The 20,803-nt window shown below is 38.3% G+C and overlaps 2 protein-coding genes across 10 annotated transcripts in view; one reads left to right on the top strand and one right to left on the bottom strand.

Annotated features, from left to right (window-relative positions):
- LOC113054122 (small conductance calcium-activated potassium channel protein 2-like) overlaps positions 1-5,322 on the bottom strand; it is a 32,513-nt gene extending 27,191 nt beyond the window's left edge. For all 4 annotated transcript variants that reach the window (XM_026219458.1, XM_026219459.1, XM_026219460.1 and 1 more), the window contains exons 1-2: positions 4,400-5,322; positions 1,812-1,907 (exon numbers count right to left, since the gene is read on the bottom strand). In XM_026219458.1, coding sequence (XP_026075243.1) covers positions 1,812-1,907; positions 4,400-5,170 — 867 coding nt within the window. In that variant the 5' untranslated portion in view covers positions 5,171-5,322. The remainder of the gene's footprint in view (positions 1-1,811; positions 1,908-4,399) is intronic.
- A 20-nt stretch (positions 5,323-5,342) lies between these two features.
- On the top strand, positions 5,343-20,339 carry smarcad1b (SNF2 related chromatin remodeling ATPase with DExD box 1b). Of its 6 annotated transcripts, none has more exons than XM_026219448.1 (23): positions 5,343-5,403; positions 8,302-8,422; positions 9,822-10,032; positions 10,130-10,178; positions 10,316-10,413; positions 11,326-11,424; positions 11,526-11,604; positions 13,650-14,059; positions 14,152-14,348; positions 14,428-14,518; positions 14,602-14,701; positions 14,787-14,846; positions 15,216-15,291; positions 15,652-15,787; positions 15,997-16,128; positions 17,123-17,218; positions 17,406-17,523; positions 17,610-17,725; positions 18,134-18,322; positions 18,636-18,754; positions 19,558-19,740; positions 19,842-19,951; positions 20,030-20,339. In XM_026219448.1, exons 2-23 carry the CDS (start codon positions 8,409-8,411, stop codon positions 20,089-20,091), a joined length of 2,745 nt encoding a protein of 914 aa, XP_026075233.1. In that variant the 5' UTR covers positions 5,343-5,403; positions 8,302-8,408; the 3' UTR covers positions 20,092-20,339. The 6 variants fall into 6 exon arrangements, with proteins under 6 accessions (XP_026075233.1, XP_026075231.1, XP_026075230.1 ...); XM_026219446.1 differs by lacking the exon at positions 5,343-5,403 and adding an exon at positions 7,397-7,948 and having other exon boundaries at positions 8,305-8,422; positions 9,873-10,032; XM_026219445.1 differs by lacking the exon at positions 5,343-5,403 and adding an exon at positions 7,397-7,948 and having other exon boundaries at positions 9,873-10,032.
- Positions 20,340-20,803: the final 464 nt, after the last annotated feature.

Below are 20,803 nucleotides of genomic sequence, written 5' to 3'. Positions count from 1 at the left end.
TTGCATTCAAGATAAAAGTTTTATCTGTGCATGCATTGCCTGGGAATTGAACTCACGCGCTTGGTTTTGCTGGCACCATGTATTACTTTCTGAGGAGACTTCTGTGGAGTTTGGCACAAGCGGCGTTAATCTAAATCCACTGTATGGAAAAGAGCAGCTTGAACATTCTGTCAAACCTCTCTTTTTGTGGTTTACAGAAAAAAATTCAATAATAATGTGGATAGATCATCAACATTGTATAAATAAAGTGCATAAAGCCTGCTTTTTATTATATTTTCTATTTTGGTTTATTGTTTAATTAATTCTCATTTTAATGTAACTGTATTATTTTTTATTAATTTATTCTTTTCCCATGCTTCTGCTATGCCAAAAACATTTAATTCCCTTCACCTCAATGAGCAACATCACAAGTCAAATTTAAGATTCATAATTCCTGCAGCCAATTTTCCAGAACTAACACACACACACACACACACACACAGCTATGCTTTGATAGTAGTTGTACACATGTTTTGTTCTACAAAATAAAGTCAGCAAACTGTTGCTGCAAACTGAAACCGTGTTACGCAAACAAACGACTAATCTTATTTCCACTTCATTCTGAACACATTTATAATTTTGCTATTAATGCAAGTATTAATCAAACCCAAAATATACACTTTTGGTATGATCGCATAAGCCAAGAAAAAACATTTTCTCATTAGCTGGTCTGTTGATTTTGCCTACAGCAGTCTAAAGCAATGCCTTTAACCGTTAACAAGGTGGGAAATTCTGATTTTTTTATTTGGTCATAATGAAAATGTTAATGGGCAATTTCCAAAATATAAAAACAAATTATATATAAAACCATCTTATACATAATGCACGTAAAAAGTGATTTTTTGTTACATAAATGACTTTATTTACGATTGTATTACTTCATTTTATATTAACTAAGCTGCTTATTAATTTAATAAGGCTTGCAAATCACAGTTCGCTGAAATGTTCTGGTTTTCTATGACCATGGGAAAAAGAAAGAAGTTGAATAAATCAAATAAATCTTTGATGCTACATTTCTTTGGCTGCAGAGTTATTTTAAGAAACATCATGAAGACTTCAGAAACGTACAGGGTTTCATCCTCGCCAACACAAACTAAAAGACATCTTTTTGCTTTTCTTTTTTGTTAATGCATTACAATGGAGATATGGATGCCGAACAAGTAATACAATAATTCACTGATGCAAGGTCATAGGACATAGAGTGCTTTCAGAGTATTATAACCATCAAGTCAAATTCTTTCTCTCAACAAATATAGACAAGAACTGCCTGAAGTGCAGATTTGGACACTTACTAATACCACTATGGAGAAACTGTACAGAAAGCCTCCATACTTAATCTATAAACTGCATTTGTGTTGAGAAGTGCAAGTCCGACTCAACACAGTTAATAGACTATGAATCTCATGTTATGCTCTAGTAGAGTTCTGTAATGATTTTATGAAGATTAATAAATACTCAAAGTAAGTCCAGGTTTATTAGGAAAAACATCCGTTCCACCTGGCCTTGTCTATTCGACTGGCTAATAAGCTGTGAACAGCAGTTAAAGCAGGTCCACGAGCCTCGGACAGGATTTCATGGAGAGGAAGCAGTGCTATTGAAGGTAATCCGAGTGTAATTCTATGATAATGGGAATCATTTCAAACACAATGTGTTGAGCATAAGTCTGGAGGAGAGAAAGCGTTAAAAACTCACTGATTCTCACGACTTTTTCCGCGAGAAACCACCAAAATGAACATGAGAGTAAAGTGAAGACATATTTTTAAATGGGTTACCTGGATTTCCCTGGCATGATAAATGATAATCAACCCAAGAAGAATGATTGTAGAAAGGCTTATCAGGCATTTAAGGGCTAAAGAATACAGTGACTCCTGAAAAAAAAGAAGAAGAAAAGGACAATTTCAACTCATTTGGATTAGTCGGTTTACAGATACATTACAACTGCAAATTGATTAAACCTACAGAAAAATTACAGCAACACATTACTGTTTTATGTTAATGATTCAGAGATTTTTGAGAGTGTTTACACCTTTCCTGAAAACATCATAACATAAGCATAACAATACAAACATAATGCTGTATTGACAAATCAATATTTTGTTATTTTTAAGACACATTATGATTGATTTTCCTGGCGTCACTCTTACAGGGGAGACACGTGTGGGGATGTGTTCCTCAGATTGCATTATTAATGTCATTCTGATGCACATAAACAGCTGCTTTTTGCTCACAGATCAACCACCTAACATTGTTTTACAATAAATCAAGAAAATATAAATGCTGTCAACTGGAATCTCTTGTTGCAAAATGAATTGCAGTAATGCATATCCCCTTTGGGACTTGTATAGCTAAAGGCATCAATTACATTACTGTGATTATTTAATTATTTTCAAGCACTTATAGAAATAATAATACATTTATACACAAATAACACAGTTATGATTTATTTTTTTCCCAGTGATATTCTACAGAAAGTCCAAGAAGAAGAAGAAGAGTGCACAGTTGACTCTAAAAGTGATGACAGGCTAGAATGAATACAGCAAAACATACTAACTCCATTTGAGTTTCAACTTGATGAGTGGATAACAGATATTTCTGGTAATTTGATTGGTCGAGCTTCCCAATAGTGCTGGTATTCATTGTAACAATTGTAACAACATTTCACTGTTTGCCTGCACTGTAAAAAACGGTTATGATTTTAACAGTAAAAGACTGTAAACGTGATACAGTAAAAACCTGTTAATTGTTTAACAGTAAGTTTCCATACCATAAACAGTGAATAACTTTGATTACATTTAATGTAATATACAGTAAAATACTGTTAATAATACAGTTTTTGGAAGTGAAAAACAAAGTCATTGTATAATTTACAGTGAAAAACCTTAAATTGAATCTCCCAGAACTCACATTTGATGTTTTTTCGATGAAATAATGGATTCTTCTCAGACGTGAACATTAGGGTTTTATCTTGCATATAATGTTGTTAAATTAATATGTATTGCATTATTTCAGCATCATGTGTAACACTGTGCATACATACACACACACACACACACACACACACACACACACACACACACATATATATATATATATATATATATATATATATATATATATACAAAAGTTTGGGATCAGTGTAAGACTTGTAATGTTTTTTACTGAAGTCTCTTCTGCTCATCAAGGCTGCATTTATTTGATGAAAAAAATACAGAAAAAACAGTAATTTTGCTAAATGTTATTGCAATGTAAAATAATTGGTTTCTATTTTAATATCTTTTCAAGTATAATTTATTTCTGTGATGCAAAGCTGAATTCCCATCAGCCATTACTCCAGTACAAAGTGTCACATGATCCTTCTAATATGCTGATTTATTAAAATGATCACTGTTGGCAAACTGTGATTCTTTTTTTCAGGATTCTTTGGTGAATGACAAGTTTAAAACATTTTCTAACAATATAAATCTTTGCTATCACTTCTTAACAATTTAACACATCCTCGCTGAATAAACATTTTAATTTCTTTCAAATGAAAGAACTGTAGTGTATATTGTTATAAAAGATTTATATTTTAAATAAATGCTGTTCATTTTAACTTTTTATTCATCAAAGGATCCTAAAAAAGGATCACAGCTTCCAGAAAAATATTAAGCAGCACAACAGTTTCCAGCACTGATAATAAATCAGTATATCAGAATGATTTCTGCAGGAACATATGAGACTGAAGACTGGAGGAATGATGCTGGAAATACAGCTTTGCATCACAGGAATAAATTCGACTTTAATGTATATTAAAATAGAAAACGTTATTTTACATAATAATAAAAAAATTCACAATATTACATGTTTTCCTGTATTTTTAATCAAATAAATCCAGCCTTGATGAGCATAAGAGACTCCTGTTAAAAAAAATAAAATAAATCGTTCTGATGTGAAGAGGCGGAGTTGTGTAATTTTTGCATTTATGAATATTAATGATGTGCTTATTGAGCTGTTTGAATGTAATTTCACCCGCGGTCAAATCACAGCAGTGCTGATAAAAGGACAGCACTCCCTGCTTGTGTGATTGAATATGTCGTTCATAAAAAAATTTTTTAATAAAGTTTAAGATTTTTTTACATATATATTGGAACAATTTTACGTAGCTAAACAATTCCGCAGTTGGAAACTGACGAAGCAAAGCGTCTTCCAAGTAAACGTGACCTTGCCACAGTTTTTCATTCATCATTTCCAAACTTGTAGTTTTCCTCTCTCTCTCTCTCTCTCTCTCTCTCTCTCTCTCTCTTCAGCAGGCAGACCGGACTTAATGAATTCTGACCTACATGGGGTACCTGCAGGATTTGGGTACTATTAGGTTACGCACCTTTCCGTAGGCTCCCCACGAGAGTTCCGTTTCAATGACCATCACCACGATCCCAAACATCCCAAAGATGAGCGCGTAGTCGCTCAGGCGCTTTCTCTTCTCAAACAGGGCCCTCCTGTGCCCGAGCTTCTGGCCAATGTTCTGGTTCTTCTTTTTGCCCGATTTGCCGCCGCCGTGGCTACATCCTCCCCCTCCTCCTCCTCCCCCGTCCCCCGCCGAGTAAGGCATGAGGGTGGCGGAGTTGTTCTCCTGCTTGGAGGCGAGCGTGTCGGACGCGTCCGCCGCAGAGACGGGCTGCAGCGGCTGGGACTCCGAGTCAAACTCGTGCAGGTTTCTGCGGGACGAGCTCAAGTTACTGAGCGGCCGCATCACGCCGCCGTTGTATCTGCAGCTGCTCATGGCTATTTGGGTGTAAGAGTTACTCTCTCTGTGACTGCTGGCCGGACTGCCCCGTGTCTGCTGGCGGTTGTGATCGCGAGGAGGATGATGATGATGGTGGTGCTGATGGTGTCTGGATGAACTACCATGACTAGAAGGCGTGAACTCGCTGTACTGAGCGCCTTGCCTGGTTGAAGATGAGACGGACGGTGTCCTTAAAGTTCCCAGCGGCGTCCCGTGCAAAGGCTGGCTTTTTCTGGCATCCTCGAAGGTGGAGGAGTTGTTGCAGGTGCAGTGCCTGATGGAGCGCTCTTCCTCGCGTCCGCAGTAGTGCGGCTTATAGTGCTGCTGCTCTGGATAGAAATCGTTCTGCAACTGCAATGGGGTTCCCATCTCAGAGCTGCTGTTTAAAACAGAGCCCCGTGCATGCACCCTACCGAGGGGGCGTTGTGATGAGGAACGGAGGATAAAAGCTGGCGCGAGGTTCGACCCACCTCGGCTTCTGTAGAAGTGCGAGCGCGCTCCCGATTGGACGAGCGACCCAAAACAACTGGGCTGACGTCACGTGAGGAAGGTGGCAACATGCGGTTCAACTGTGCAGGGATTCACAACTCACTACTGTTTAGGTACCAGACTGGACAGGTGTTTGACATTTATAGTGGTTTCTATATGAATGCGTGTTTCATAATGAATTTAACCGGATTGCTTTTTAAATTTAAGTTAAATGCTTAAAAAATCGGCTTAAAACCCATCTCTTCCATCTTTATTTGACCCTCTAACTCTAACACTCACTATTCTAATTCTATTCTTTAAAAAAATCTAACTACCTTTCTAATCTTTTTGTATTCTATTTTCTATTCATTTATTATGCAATAGTATATGTATATGTGTGTGTATGTGTAAAGACCTTTAACTAGCTTGCTCTATTCTTTTATTTTTTAATTCTATCTGTTTTCTTTTTATTTATTATATTATTTAAAATCCCATGCTACGTGTACTGTGTTAACCTAACTGAGACTTGTTATAGCACTTATATATCATTGTTCTTTTTGTTGTTTTTGATTGCTTCCACTGTCTTCATCTGTAAGTCGCTGTGGATAAAAGCGTCTGCTAAATGAATAAATGTATACATGTAAATGTAAATGCATATAAAAATTGAAAATATTTTTAGAGGGTTTTGTTAAAAATTATGTTACACCATCAAAGTCTGTCAACTATCACGCAATCATTAAACAAAATCAAATCAAAACCCAGCTGATCTGACATATGCATTACTTATTTTTTAAATATGCGCAATTTAAATGCGTGCATATTTGGCTTCATTAATTAAATACTATAAACAACATTTTAAATAAATACAATCTGAATGAAACAGTCAACGAGTCAGTCTTGTTCGCAAGACGAGTAACAATATCCGTAAAACTACATTTTTAAAACTCAATTCATTCATTGTTTTTCTATAGCAAGAAAGTCGTGAACAAATGGAGGAATAAATTAAATCTCTAAATGCTTAAACACTCCTTTGGAGCCTTTTAAAGATCTGTAGGCATGGCGATTTTTTAAATAAAGGATTAAATAAACTGATTAATAGAGATGTCACTTGTAATGCCTGCAGAAACTACCGAGCGCATTTGAAAGGTTTGTTTTAGTGAACCGAATCAAAAGATCCGATTCAGTTAGATTAATCAAAATTGCCACTGGTCACACTACACGTGCACCTGACGACTGACTAGGTTTACTCGCGAGACTGGCTGACTATAAACAATAGCATGCCACAAAATTAGGGAAAACAAACAAGTTCATTTCTACACTTTTTAGACAAAAACTGATAAATCGCATGTATTAAACTGCGCGTTTCTTTTCAACGAATAGCATTTACATTGCTGCATGATAATTGCAATTATTATTAGATTATTCGTCTGCTGATGCACTGGGAATCAGTCCGTTTCTACCCTAATCTTTATGTAAAGGCATAATATGAAGAGCTGCACGTGAAAGAGTCGCTGCAGTATTACTGCAGTCAGTCGCAGCGTCAGCAGCATCTGAAACCCTTTGTTATTGTTGTCTCGCCTCTTGCCAACTTGCATCCTTATGAAACAAGATCAAGCGCTCCGGTGCATAGGAATGATGTCAGTCAAATAACCAAGAGCACACAGTCGGCCATCTCATTACATCTTGGAGCCAGAGAATGAATGAAAGAACAATGACTTGATTTATGCGCTGCGATTCGGAAACTAGACACATTTACTTTGACGGTGCATTCAAAGACCTGATGGGTTTATACTGGTGCATTCAGTGGGAAAGAAGGCCTACTTTTTTATTTACTTTTTTAGTTTATTAATGTTTACTTGAGTCTAATGTTTTTATGTAAATGTAAAAAAAAGCATGTTTAATGTATTCTTTTTAAAAAAAAAAAATAATTTAATGCATGTTTGCTGAATAAAAGCATGCATTTCTATTACAAATCAAGCAAACATATACACGCATTCCCAGACTTGAATGGACGCATATGGCTTCCGCTTAAATGTGAAGCAGCACAACTGTTTTCAACATTGATAATAATGTTCCTTGAGCAGCAAACCAGTATATCAGAATGATTTCTGGAGGATCATGTGACACTGAAGAATGATACTAAAAATTCAGCTTTGCATCAATTGAATAATTTACATAATAATAATTATCTTGAATTCGTAATGTATTAAAGTCAATGCTTTGACTACACGTGCGTACCTTCACGGCCACCGTACAGTAGTTACACTGATGTTACAACCGGTTAGCGTTATTACAAGCAGCGTCTTCATTCGCTGAGTACATTAGGTACAATAAAACCGGTGAAATATCCAAAAAACTCGTAACGTGCAGAGAAATGGTCTGAGCTGATCACGGTCATCTGGTCATTATCGATGACCGAGGCCGAGGCGACGCTGTTTATTGACAAAACAATCATTTATTAGCTCACCGGTGAGCGAAGTCTTTGTTAGAAAAATGCTATTGTTGTCCAAAAATCAGCTCATTACAGTCTACAGATAGTAGATTGGGGGAAGCACGAGTGTGACATCGACTGAAATGCGTGACATGAGGCGTGAAGCTGGACTGAGCTGCTTTTAACGCGTTAAGAGTGAACAATGAGCTCAACGAGAGAAGCAGCATCAGATCATGAGGACTCCTCGGGTAGGCTTGAGACAAGACCCTGTTCTTCACATTGATTTGATAATGATTTATTCAATGTTTTAAGTGGCTATCCCACAAACCTATGACAAACAGATGCAAATGAAGTATGGATATAACAAAAACGTCATTGCTGTTGATCATATTGAATTTTATTTATATTCTAACAATGTCAGTTTGAGATTTTAAAAGGTTTGTCCCCTTTGTTTTTTTTTATATACATGTTTTTTTAAATATAAAAATTTGACTACTAACTAGAATGAGAAACATTGGTAAAGGACTGCCAATGCAAACAGTGTAAACACCTCTCCAGGGCTTGCACTGTTGGCCTTCTGTGCTTTATTGCTTTCTTCCAGCAGAGTCAGACACGATCATTCCAGAGACTCCTGAAACCAAACGTCCATCAGGATCATCTCTCTCCATTGCCCTTTCTGACTCTGATATTGAGATATCAGGCAGCTCCATGATGCCGGTCAGGTCAGGAAACAACTTCAGGATTTGTGCTTTAAAGCGCTCCCAACACTGTAAAAATTTTTAGCAATTTTTACAGAAAAAGACTTGTTAAGTTTAAGATTTGTTAAGTCTATTGTTTAATGGTGTTATTTTACCGTAAAATTTTGTGGTTTTTGAAAGGAAATTACCGTATATTATTTTGCGAAAAACAGTAAAAGAACATTCCCAGAAGTTACATTTCGCATATACAAATATTTTTGTAAAAAAAAAAAATCTTCTCATTTTTGTTATCAGTACTTTACATTAGGGTGTTTTATGTTACACTTTCTTTTATTTTCAGTTTTATTTCAATTCAGTTCTATTTATTTTGGTCCTTACAGACAACTTTTCAAAAAAATTTGTATAAATGAACATATTTTCCTGAAAAAGGTGTAGGCAGAAGCCTTGCTTATTAAGCCTACCCCGTGTACATTATTAACCGATGTACGTCACTGTTTCACTAGATTTGTTAATACAAGATCAACAAGAGTTACATAATAGCTTTCCAAAAATATACATACTTAATTACAAACCTACATAATTACAGAAATACACATTCCAACTATTACTTCAATATGTTAAATAACACTTACAGATTTGTATTTTTATTTCTTTTTATTTCCTCAAATTTAAAGAATTAAATAATTTTAATTCCTTATCACAATTATTCCATAGATTTACCCCTTTGAAAGATATAACATTTAGCTAATGTTTTTCCATTATTTTAGTGTCATGTGTTACTCGGATGTTGTTTGCGGTCTACAGTACAACTTTTGGCCATATTTTAGCAGCAGGCTTTATATGATGGAGTTTCAATGATTAATCGATTGACTTTATATTGAACGACATGCAGGTTATCAGTACATTTTAAGGTAAAATGCAGATTTTGTTGTATAAACATATTACATAAGTTGTACCATACACGAAACACTGTCACTGTATGTTTTACAGTGAATTTCTTGCAACCACAGTACATTTAACAGGTAATTTAACAGCATTGAACAGTTGTTTGGGGATTTTTTTTGTGCTTTATACTGACACTCTAGCCGTCTGAACAATACTTTTGTTGACTATTTTCAGTAGTTATTATTGACTAGATCAAATATTTGCAGCCCTAGAAAATCATATAATGCAAAAATATTTGAAGGGCTCACATGCAAAATAATAATAATGCATGTACTATATCAAATATAGTGTGTGTGTGTGTGTGTGTGTGTACTATATATATATATATATATATATATATATATATATATATATATATATATATATATATATATATATATATATATATATAGTATAATACACACACACACACAGAGAGAGAGAGAGAGATAGACTCTATCTTATAATTGATAATGAAAACATTGATTTTATCAAATAGTTGCAGCCCTACAAAACTGTACAATGGTATGGTTGATACTTTGATATCAAGGCAAGAAGAGTCTAAGATGAAAAAAGTGCTATCGTCTGAGGATGTGATATCACTGTCTGATGAAGAGGAAGTAACTGTGGTGAAGAAGAGGCTGAAGCACAGCAGAACAACCAGATCTACCTCACTAGCTCTACAAACACAACAGAAAGGATCACACATGGTAAAAACAAGCGCTAACTACACACACTGGCAATGTTTGGGTGCATTCTGGCCATCTTTTGGGCTGCGTGTCAATAATCATCTCATTGACATTTTAGGTGACAAATAGCACGTGCCCCTCGCCCCTGAAGACGTCTGGGATGGCAGGTACAGATAAGCGGAGTCACTCCATCAGTCAGTCTGAACAGCTCTCATGATAAAAGCTCATTTGATTTTGAGGTGAAATGCATTTGCTGCATTGATTCGTGTGCTGCTGAGCCCTGTTGACATGCTCTCCTTTTCAGCATCTGATTCAGTCCACCAGAGGAGACAGCAGCAGATACGTGGTGCTTCCCAGGAGAGCGACAGCTCCCATCACAGGAGAAAGAGGCGGGCTTCTGCGGTGAGCTCAGAGACAGTCATTGGATTAACATGGGACGCTCCTCTCTGATCCTCTCAATACTGACAGCAAGGCATTTTATGCCGCTGCAAATCCACCAAGGCTAAATTGAAAGGAGTGTCCCGATCAAGGACACTAACAGTATGTCTTTCTACCTGGGATATGAACTGCCAGGTTGGCAGTTAATCCCTATTCTAGATGATTTATTGGGCTATTCATCATTTGTCATTGGTGAGAGTGTGTGCGTCTGCAATATAGCGCTGCAGTGTATTTGTAGGCAAACCCATAAGTTATCATTACTTTGGTTCCCTCCACACAAAAAAACTAAGAAATCTGATTTTTCTCCCCCAATGGCTTTTCGGTTATTGCAGGAAATGAGCTCTGTGACCAACAAAGGTTTATGATTTTTACTCATCATGATAATCTTCACAAATGAACACAAGTGGATTTTGAAGCCTAAATACAATCAGCAGAAGTAAAAAGCTGAATGCAGGCTATAAACCAGCTTCACCATCATTAACACTTTCAGTTCACAGAAAGAATAGTTTGCAAGAGCATGATTATAAACACAATGAGGCTGTGAAAATAAGTAGATGAGTTTTCCTGTTCAATATGATCATGATATTTAATGTCCTGACAACCTAGCCACTTGTCAGCAACTACCTTTTTCAAGACAAACAAATGCTTTAAAAAAGTTACAAGGAGGTATTTCTGATGCATTGCATGTCGTAGAACAAAAATGTGAGCTTGTGTTAATCACAGACCTTATTTCAGGCAGTTAATCAAAAACCCATTGACTTCCGGACGATTTAAACAGAATGCTAAAATGCAAACCGGTTACCAGGTTTCACCAACAAAAATACATCAGCCAGCAGCACTGGGACAGGGGTCACACGGTGTTTTGTGTCTCATTAGGTGGATGATTCAGAAGAAGAGGGGTCTGAGCCAAGATCTAAAGATCAGGAACGTATGCTGAGAAAACTCCAGAGGAAGTTTCCCCATCTTAACAAGAATGTGAGTCATCACTGAATAAAGCTGGCTGTTGTGGTACAGCATGTGAATCAAATATTAGTTTGAGCTTGAGGAATAATGCTGAAGTGTGTGACTTCCCGCAGGAACTCAGGGATGTGCTTCAGGAACATAGCTGGCTTATTGATGATGCCTTGGAAACACTACGAATGTTCTCTGACCTTGGTGAGATTTGAGGCCGGGTTTATTGTGAACAGCTCTGAAGCACAGGTGTCCCTAATAAAGTGGCCAGTGAGTGTACACACACACACACATATATGCATATATATATATATATATATATATATATATGTGTGTGTGTGTGTGTGTGTGTGTGTGTGTGTACACTCACTGGCCACTTTATTAGGGACACCTGTTTAATTGCCTGTTAACACAAATGTGCTGTCAAACGATTACTCACATGCAAGATAAATGTTTTTGTTTACATCGACTTTATATATATTTACAGGTCCTTCTAAAAAAATTAGCATATTGTGATTAAAGTTCATTATTTTCCATAATGTAATGATAAAAATTTAACTTTAATATATTTTAGATTCATTGCACACCAACTGAAATATTTCAGGTCTTTTATTGTTTTAATACTGATGATTTTGGCATACAGCTCATGAAAACCCAAAATTCCTATCTCAAAAAATTAGCATATCATGAAAAGGTTCTCTAAACGAGCTATTAATCTAATCATCTGAATCAACTAATTAACTGTAAACACCTGCAAAAGATTCCTGAGGCTTTTAAAAACTCCCAGCCTGGTTCATTACTCAAAACCGCAATCATGGTTAAGACTGTCGACCTGACTGCTGTCCAGAAGGACATCATTGACACCCTCAAGCGAGAGGGTAAGACACAGAAAGAAATTTCTGAACGAATAGGCTGTTCCCAGAGTGTTGTATGAAGGCACCTCAGTGGGAAGTCTGTGGGAAGGAAAAAGTGTGGCAAAAAACGCTGCACAATGAGAAGAGGTGACCGGACCCTGAGGAAGATTGTGGAGAAGCACCGATTCCAGACCTTGGGAGACCTGCGGAAGCAGTGGACTGAGTCTGGAGTAGAAACATCCAGAGCCACCGTGCACAGGCGTGTGAAGGAAATGGGCTACAGAGAAGCAGCACTGGACTGTTGCTCAGTGGTCCAAAGTACTTTTTTCAGATGAAAGCAAATTTTACATGTCATTCGGAAATCAAGGTGCCAGAGTCTGGAGGAAGACTGGGGAGAAGGAAATGCCAAAATCCCTGAAGTCCAGTGTCAAGTACCCACAGTCAGTGATGGTCTGGGGTGCCATGTCAGCTGCTGGTGTTGGTCCACTGTGTTTTATCAAGGGCAGGGTCAATGCAGCTAGCTATCAGGAGATTTTGGAGCACTTCATGCTTCCATCTGCTGAAAAGCTTTATAAAGATGAAGATTTCGTTTTTCAGCACGACCTGGCACCTGCTCACAGTGCCAAAACCACTGGTAAATGGTTTACTGACCATGGTATTACTGTGCTCAATTGGCCTGCCAACTCTCCTGACCTGAACCCCATAGAGAATCTGTGGGATATTGTGAAGAGAAAGTTGAGAGACGCAAGACCCAACACTCTGGATGAGTTTAAGGCCGCTATCGAAGCATCCTGGGCCTCCATAACACCTCAGCAGTGCCACAGGCTGATTGCCTCCATGCCACGCCGCATTGAAGCAGTCATTTCTGCAAAAGGATTCCCGACCAAGTATTGAGTGCACAACTGAACATAATTATTTGAAGGTTGACTTTTTTTGTATTAAAAACACTTTTCTTTTATTGGCCGGATGAAATATGCTAATTTTTTTAGAGCTGTATGCCAAAATCATCAGTATTAAAACAATAAAAGACCTGAAATATTTCAGTTGGTGTGCGATGAATCTAAATATAAGAAAGTTAAATTTTTATCATTACATTATTGAAAATAATGAACTTTTATCACAATATGCTATTTTTTTGAGAAGGACCTGTATAATCTGGCTTATTCATTTTCCTGACACCTGCTGTTGTGAAGCTAGATTAAATTAATTTAATTAATTAAAGACAGCCTTTTTCCCATCCAGAAAAAGATTCTTATGTAAAATGTTAAGTCTCAGCAGAAATCTACTGCTAGTCCCATTACTGATTTTAATTCAAATTTAGAAGCCATGAGAACAAAGATGCAGTGTAAGCATGTCATAATTGTCTTAATCCTTACATTCTTTCTGTACGTCTAGTAGTTGAGTCTGAGGATGACGCCTCCACTGCTGCCAAACTCACCAAAAAGGTCACAAACACCCGCCAACAAGCTCAGGTTATCCACCTTCCCAGCCCATCCCAACCAAAACCATGCAGACCTCTTGACAGGACCAGAACATCTCAGAGGAGTGTAAAGCATTCTGTAGTGACCAAAAACGTGTACGTGAGCTCAGAGGAGGAGTGCAGTGACTCTGAGGCATCTTTGGTGAATGTATTACTGGACTCTGACTCTGACCAATCACATGAGACTCTATCCAAACTCAAATCTGAGATCCTCAGCTTCTTTCAGACCGCTTCTGTGGATGAGCTCACACTCATCGCAGGATGCTCTTCGAAGAAGGCTCAGAAAATCACAGAGCTGAGACCCTTCAAAACATGGAAAGACCTGGTGAGAGAACTGTGCATTTTGCTTTCTGTTGATAACTGCCAGAATATTCAGGTCATGAACAAAAAGCAACACCTTTTCTCATTCTTTCCCAGGATGATACCATGCACAGAGGAAATGGTCTTTCCACTGAGCTGCTGACAGGATGTAGGGAGGTTCTGAAGGAAAGGGAAGTTGTTAAAGGTCTCATGAGCAGATGTGAGGAGATATCGGTTAAACTGATCAAAGATGTGACCAAAGTGATGAACAATGGCCCGGGCTCTATGAGCCAACCCCAGATCCTCACTAGCACGTAAGATGTAACTTCATAGATTGAAAAATTGCATTTTCATTATGGAGTGATCATTTATTTTCACATATCACATATCTAGATTCCAGTTGAAACCGTACCAGTTGATTGGACTGAACTGGCTGGCTTTACTACATCAGAACAAACTTAGTGGAATCCTGGCAGATGAGATGGTCTGTTTTTATAATGGTTGTGTGTGAATGTTACATGGCAAGCACTCCCCATTTAATCGCTAGGATGCGTTTACTTCTTTTAGGGTTTGGGGAAGACCATTCAGACCATCTCGTTTCTGGCCTACCTTTATCAGGAAGGAAACCTTGGGCCTCATCTCATCACTGTTCCTGCTTCTACACTTGGTGAACAAAGCAGTTAGCTTCGAAATAACCATCACCATACAACAACAAAACAATTTAATGAAAAAAAAAAAATTTTTTTTTACAGATAATTGGGTTCGGGAACTGAAACTTTGGTGCCCCAGTTTCAAAGTGTTGGTATATTATGGTAAAACCAAGAATCCTCTTTTTCAATTCTTTTACAGGTGAAGTGTGTGATTTATATTAATTAATTAATTACATTTTAATGCCTCTAGAGGCACCAAACCAAAAATGCATTATATATGTATACACAGTGCTTAACAAATTTATTAGACCACCAACCACAAAAAAAACTAACAGTATTGGTTGAGCCAGTGCTGCTGTGTTTGTCTCGTTCGGATGCTGAAAATAAGCTAATGTTTTGATAGCACTCCACTTTTTGGTGAGAAACCAACCGACAAAAGCCTTCGTTTACACATTAACGTGGGAACGGAAATTTTTGCATGAAAAAAACAAATAAAATGTTGATGTCAGTCTAATTGAGTTATTTCGGTAGGGTCTGCCGAGGATCGCAAGTATATGCGCTATGAGATTCTGGATCAGTTAGTGGATTACCACATCATTGTCTCCACGTGAGTATCGAAGTTCAAGCTCTCAAATACGCCTATGGTTCTTTCCCTGAACCCTTGAAGTAAGAGCCGAGGTGTCATATCCTTCACAGACCACCTGCATGTAAATCTGAGAAGGCGTCTGGGAAAATATGTATCTTTTGAACTATGCCACACACGGAGGCACAAGCCATGAAGTTAGCATAGAAAAAGCACCCTTCTTAAAGACATGATAATGATGAAATACTCAGCGTTTGAGTGAACGTGAAAAGGTCCAAGTAAAATGACCCTGTCCCATTTATTATTTATGGTAATGAAACATGGCCATGCCTCATGAACTGCCCCTTAATACCTCAGCTCATTAAGATGGTCTCTTCTGCACAGTTACAACCTTGCTATTGGAAATAGCAGTGACCGCAGCCTGTTCTGCAAGCTCAAGCTGGAGTACGCTGTGTTCGACGAAGGCCACTTGCTGAAGAACATGAACTCTCTGCGCTACCGACATCTCATGGCCATCAACGTAAGCTGCCCATGAGCTGCATGTATAGCTGTCATCAATAGCAACGTGTCAGTGGTCATTAAGAATAAATGCCTCGAGTTCTATTACAGCCACATGGTCTGTTTGTGTAAAAGCAGGACTGTGTGCTGCCCGAAGAGGTTAACCGCTGAGGTTTAACTGTTTTTGCCCCTTCATGACCTTAGGTTTCTCCTCTAATTGTGTCCCCCTAGGCTAAATATCGTCTGCTGCTCACTGGAACCCCGCTTCAAAACAACCTACTGGAGCTCATGTCTCTGCTCAACTTCATCATGCCCAACATGTTCTCCAGCAGCACTTCACAGATCTCCAAGATGTTCTCCATGGTAGAGCCAACACACGCTTCGATGTCCATCTCTAATCGGGTTGACAATATTAGCAGATAATTATGAGTTTGTAACTGTGACTAAACTGTAACTAAATGGATGGTACTATAGTTCAATACGTGTTTAAACATAAATATAAAAAACCCTGAAAACTAAAACTAGTCCTTTTAAATTCTGCATGTGCATTTGCTAAATATTACACTAAAATGTAATGGTAAATGGGCATGCAAAATTAAATATACAATATCTTGGCAATTTATATTCAATATCGACCTATATGGATATATTTAAAATCATTAAAATATTGGCTGGTAAATAATATTGTGCATCCTGTGTATCATTGCTCACAGTAAACAGCATAAAGCTGTTAGCACACTGTACTATTTCTGCCAAAGTTTTGACATCCAGGATTTTGTGGAAGTGTTAAAAGATTACATTGGGACATTAATTTCAATTTTCTTTCTTTCTTTCTATCTTTCTTTCTAAAACATTAGCTTAAGGGCTTGCTTTAGGACTGTCCAGATCCAGTTTGCGTGTCCCGTGGCGTTAATTGGAGATGCACCAAAACTAGATTTAGACTGACAGACTGAACAAGACTTAATATCTTAGGAAGCACCCAGAATACCTTAGCAACACCCTTGTAACCACTTGGCTAGTGTAATGCCCTACAAAAGCACCCAAAACACCTTTACAACACCCTAACACCACCTAGCCATGCCAGAGAAAGCACCCAGAATGGCCCGCCTAATGTCTAGATCTGAATCAGAATGCTTTTATTATCATTGCACAGCCTAAAGGCCAACCTAATGCCATAGAAAGCACCTAGAGAACCTTAGAAACACTCTAACAACCACTGACTAATGCCCAGAGAACCCTGTGTATCAACACTTTAGCATCCACCCAGAACACCCTAGCATCATGGCAAGCAGTGTCTTCAGCAAATGTCAACTCTATTTCACATACTTCTTCTATTTCTTTGGTCGGTTTCCACCAGAAATCTTCAGAGGAGCAGAGCAGCTTCGAGAGGGACAGGATCACCCACGCCAAGCTCATCATGAAACCCTTCATCCTCAGACGTGTGAAGAGCGAGGTGCATCTGCATGCAGACTCCATAAGCATTGTGCATAATGCATGTGCTCTCAGAAAAAAATCTGTTGGACAATATTTTGAATGCATTATTCAGTCTCACGAGCAGATGAGGCACCTTGCTTGCCGTGCTGACCGTCTGTGGCTCTAGGGCACTCGAGCAGGTCACTGACAGAGGATGTGCCCAGCAGGTCCTGAAGCAGCTGCCTGCCAAAGAGGAGCAGGTTGAGTTTTGTGCCATGTCTGAGAAGCAGCAGGAACTCTACAGCGCTCTTTTCCACAGACTGAAGCGCTCCAGTAATGGGGAAAGTATGTATTTGAAGGAGATGTTTTTTATGTAAAGTACTGGCTTCAGTATATGTGAATCATAGTTTATTAACCATGTCTTTCTACAGAACGTGAGCTGACCAATGTGATGATGCAGTTGAGGAAGATGTCCAACCATCCGCTCCTTCACCGGCAGTATTACACCACAGAAAAACTCAAAGCTATGAGCAAACTCATGCTTAAGGTTTGAGACATTTCTGTATGGAGCGATACACATGAACTTTAGACCTTAGCAGGCCCAGATCGAATCCGGGTTTTGTTTTTTACGTTTTCTGCTCTTATTTTAAGTGGGCCAACTGAGCTCCGACTGCCAGACTTTTGACTCTCAGCATTAAGTCTGATACCATTTCTGGCTTATTCGGTCGGTTTTGCATTTCTGTCATGCACTTAATCTGCATTAGTATGAAGTTATAGCTGATTTCTGTAAACAGCAGTAGTGGTAGGTCTTGGCTTAGTGTTTCATAAAGAACAGAAGCAGGGAATGAGCACAGGACAGATATTTATTGCGATTGTAGTTTTTAAGTTGCCATTGCTTGTTTTGTTATGTGTGTATCTTATCCGAAGAGTCTGTGTGTGTTACCGTCAATTCCAGGAGCCGAGTCACCGTGACGCAGATCCCGCTCTCATCCGAGAGGACATGGAGGTGCTCTCAGACTTTGAGTTGCACCGCCTCTGTCAGCAGTATTCTGCACTGCATGAATACCAGCTCGACACAGACATACTGCTGGACTCGGGGAAGCTCGGCCTCCTCGCACAGCTGCTGAACTCCCTGAAGGAGAAGGTTGGGGAAAACAGATTCCTGTTATGTTCGGCAGACCAAATTAGATTTTCAGCAACCCCTTAATGAAAGTTATTTAACAGTACAGAGAAATACACCGTGTTCCAAATCACACCATACTGTATACTGTCACCTAGTCACGTGGTATATACTTGGTTACAGCACACAGTAGACAAAATCATAATACCTTCTTTCTACTGTGGAACACAGAAGTAGACATTTCACAGAATGTTCACGCTGCTCTGTTCCATACAATGACCTCGTCGTCTTCTCATTTCCATCAGTAAGGTTAATATCGCTCTTTCTCTCCTCGCAGGGTGATCGCGTGGTGCTGTTTAGTCAGTTCACAATGATGCTTGACATTCTAGAGGTGTTCCTGAGACACCATAAGCACAGATACAACCGTCTGGACGGTTCAACCCCCATGAGTGACAGGTAAACACACTTAGATGTCAGATGTTGAGGAGTAAAGGAATTGAGACTGAGATGATCTCAGATCATCATTTATGTGCTTCTATCGTCGGCTCAAGTCCAGACTCATGACAGGAGCGAGTGAGAGAGGTAATGGTGGCAGCTGGTGTTGAGGCGGAGATGATGCTTACTGTGCCTCGTCACAGCTGTGGTAAATCACGCATCGGGTCTCCTTCACTGACACACTGCTCTCCATCCGTGTCCTTGAAGACTTTGTCTTAGATTCACAGAAACAGACTATCGGCTTTATGTTCTGGCCAAGAACCACCAGTTAAGACGAGGGGGGACCATCTGTTTCGTCCTGTGAAAATGATTGCTCTGGTTTTGTGTTCTGTGCCTTTTTTTGAACAACCTAATGCAATTATATATTTTTAAAAAATCAATTTAGAAATCTATGAATGTACATTATCACAAAACTTTACATCTTTGTTCATTATTATAAGATTTTTATTTTGTATAGATATTTTTTTGTGTGTGTGTTTCTGACAAATATACATTTTACTTAGTCTAAGTTAGTAGATGATGATCTAATTCTCAAAATAGATGTAAACAATTGAATACCTAATAATAATAATTAACTATGACTATTGTGAAAAATGAAGTGGGACTGTAACTAAAATGTTAATTAACTAGACACACTTAACATGATCCACTGGGACTTTTGCTACTGTTAGCTTACCATAAATCACTTCAGATGGAAAAAGGTGACTTCTTAATGCCAATTAAGTAAATGGACAGTAAGTGTAAATCTCATTGGGCTTTTACAGAATCGGGCTGATTGACCAGTTCAACACAGACCAGGATATATTTGTGTTCCTGCTGTCCACCAGAGCTGGAGGACTGGGCATTAACCTGACTTCAGCCAATGTGGTCGTCATTCATGATATCGACTGCAACCCTTACAATGACAAACAGGCGGAGGGACGCTGCCACCGGGTGGGACAAACCAGGTAAGAGACACTGGACATGTGTGTCTCACAATAGGCATTCCTTTCGTTTCACTAGTGTCTGTCCTAATGGTTTTATATCTGGCTGCATTGTCCCATTTAAGGACAGTGAAGGTGATCAAGCTGATAAGTAAGGACTCTATAGAGGACGCCATGCTCCGCATTGGAGAAAGAAAACTCAAACTAGAGCAGGACATGACCGCAACTCAGGAGGGTGAGAACACTTTAATAAAGCTCACGGGGATTGTTCCTGTTTTTTGTAAATTAATACAGATATGCTTGGTTCTTCCAGGTGAAGAGGACACATTACCTGATGATGTGACGTCGCTGCTCAGAGCTTCTCTAGGACTCTGAAAGCCGGCTCAGGCACAAAGTGTACTGTGATATTGTGACAGTTGACTGAATCTAAAGGGAAAAAAGTACTGTAGGGCATTAAGTTTGATTTTTCAATACGGCTCTGGAGAACATGAGGTTCGGAGGAGCAGATATGTTTACATTTCTACTGTTTTAGGAAAAAATACTGTAATGCTGTGGTGTTTGTGTGATTGTTTTTGTATTCGTGGAGGTGTAAAACCTCAGTTGTTTGATAAAAAAAGTGAATGTTGAACGAAATTTGTATTATTTGCTCTTTTCCAGAATTTGTGGTTTTGATCTGTGTCTCAGCTTAGAATCTCAGATAATGCAACAGTCAGTTTCCAATAAGTGAAATAAATGGCTTTATGCCATTATTTATTAGCCATTATGGCCCAATTATATAAAATCTTGATGCAAATTATTTAAAAATAGGCTATATGTGACATAGTTGACAGTTTATGATTCGTAAAAGCGCAATTACTTAAAATAAAAAAGTTAAGTTAATTACTGACCGTAAACAAACCAGCGCATGTGTGACTGTATATTAGGCGAAGTATGGTAAACACTTAGAAAAATTGTATTTCACAAATACATATTAAAATAAAAATAGAAACAGCTTTAATAATAATAATAATAAATTCAAATAATATTTGGAATTGTCGAAACAGAAAGTAAGCACTTAATACATGAGAAATGCAGAAGAGGCTCTCTG

The sequence above is a fragment of the Carassius auratus genome, chromosome 35 (genome assembly GCF_003368295.1).
Source record: "Carassius auratus strain Wakin chromosome 35, ASM336829v1, whole genome shotgun sequence".
Lineage (NCBI taxonomy): Eukaryota > Metazoa > Chordata > Actinopteri > Cypriniformes > Cyprinidae > Carassius > Carassius auratus.
This window is presented reverse-complemented; position numbering and strand designations above follow the sequence as displayed.

Bases quoted from the DNA above. Each gene is read 5' to 3' on its own strand.
- smarcad1b (XM_026219442.1), top strand. From the start codon at position 7,903: ATGAGCTCAACGAGAGAAGCAGCATCAGATCATGAGGACTCCTCGG. The intron at 15,788-15,996 runs GTAAGCTGCCCA...GTGTCCCCCTAG, and splicing joins GACATCTCATGGCCATCAAC to GCTAAATATCGTCTGCTGCT. The intron at 16,129-17,122 runs GTAGAGCCAACA...GGTTTCCACCAG, and splicing joins TCTCCAAGATGTTCTCCATG to AAATCTTCAGAGGAGCAGAG.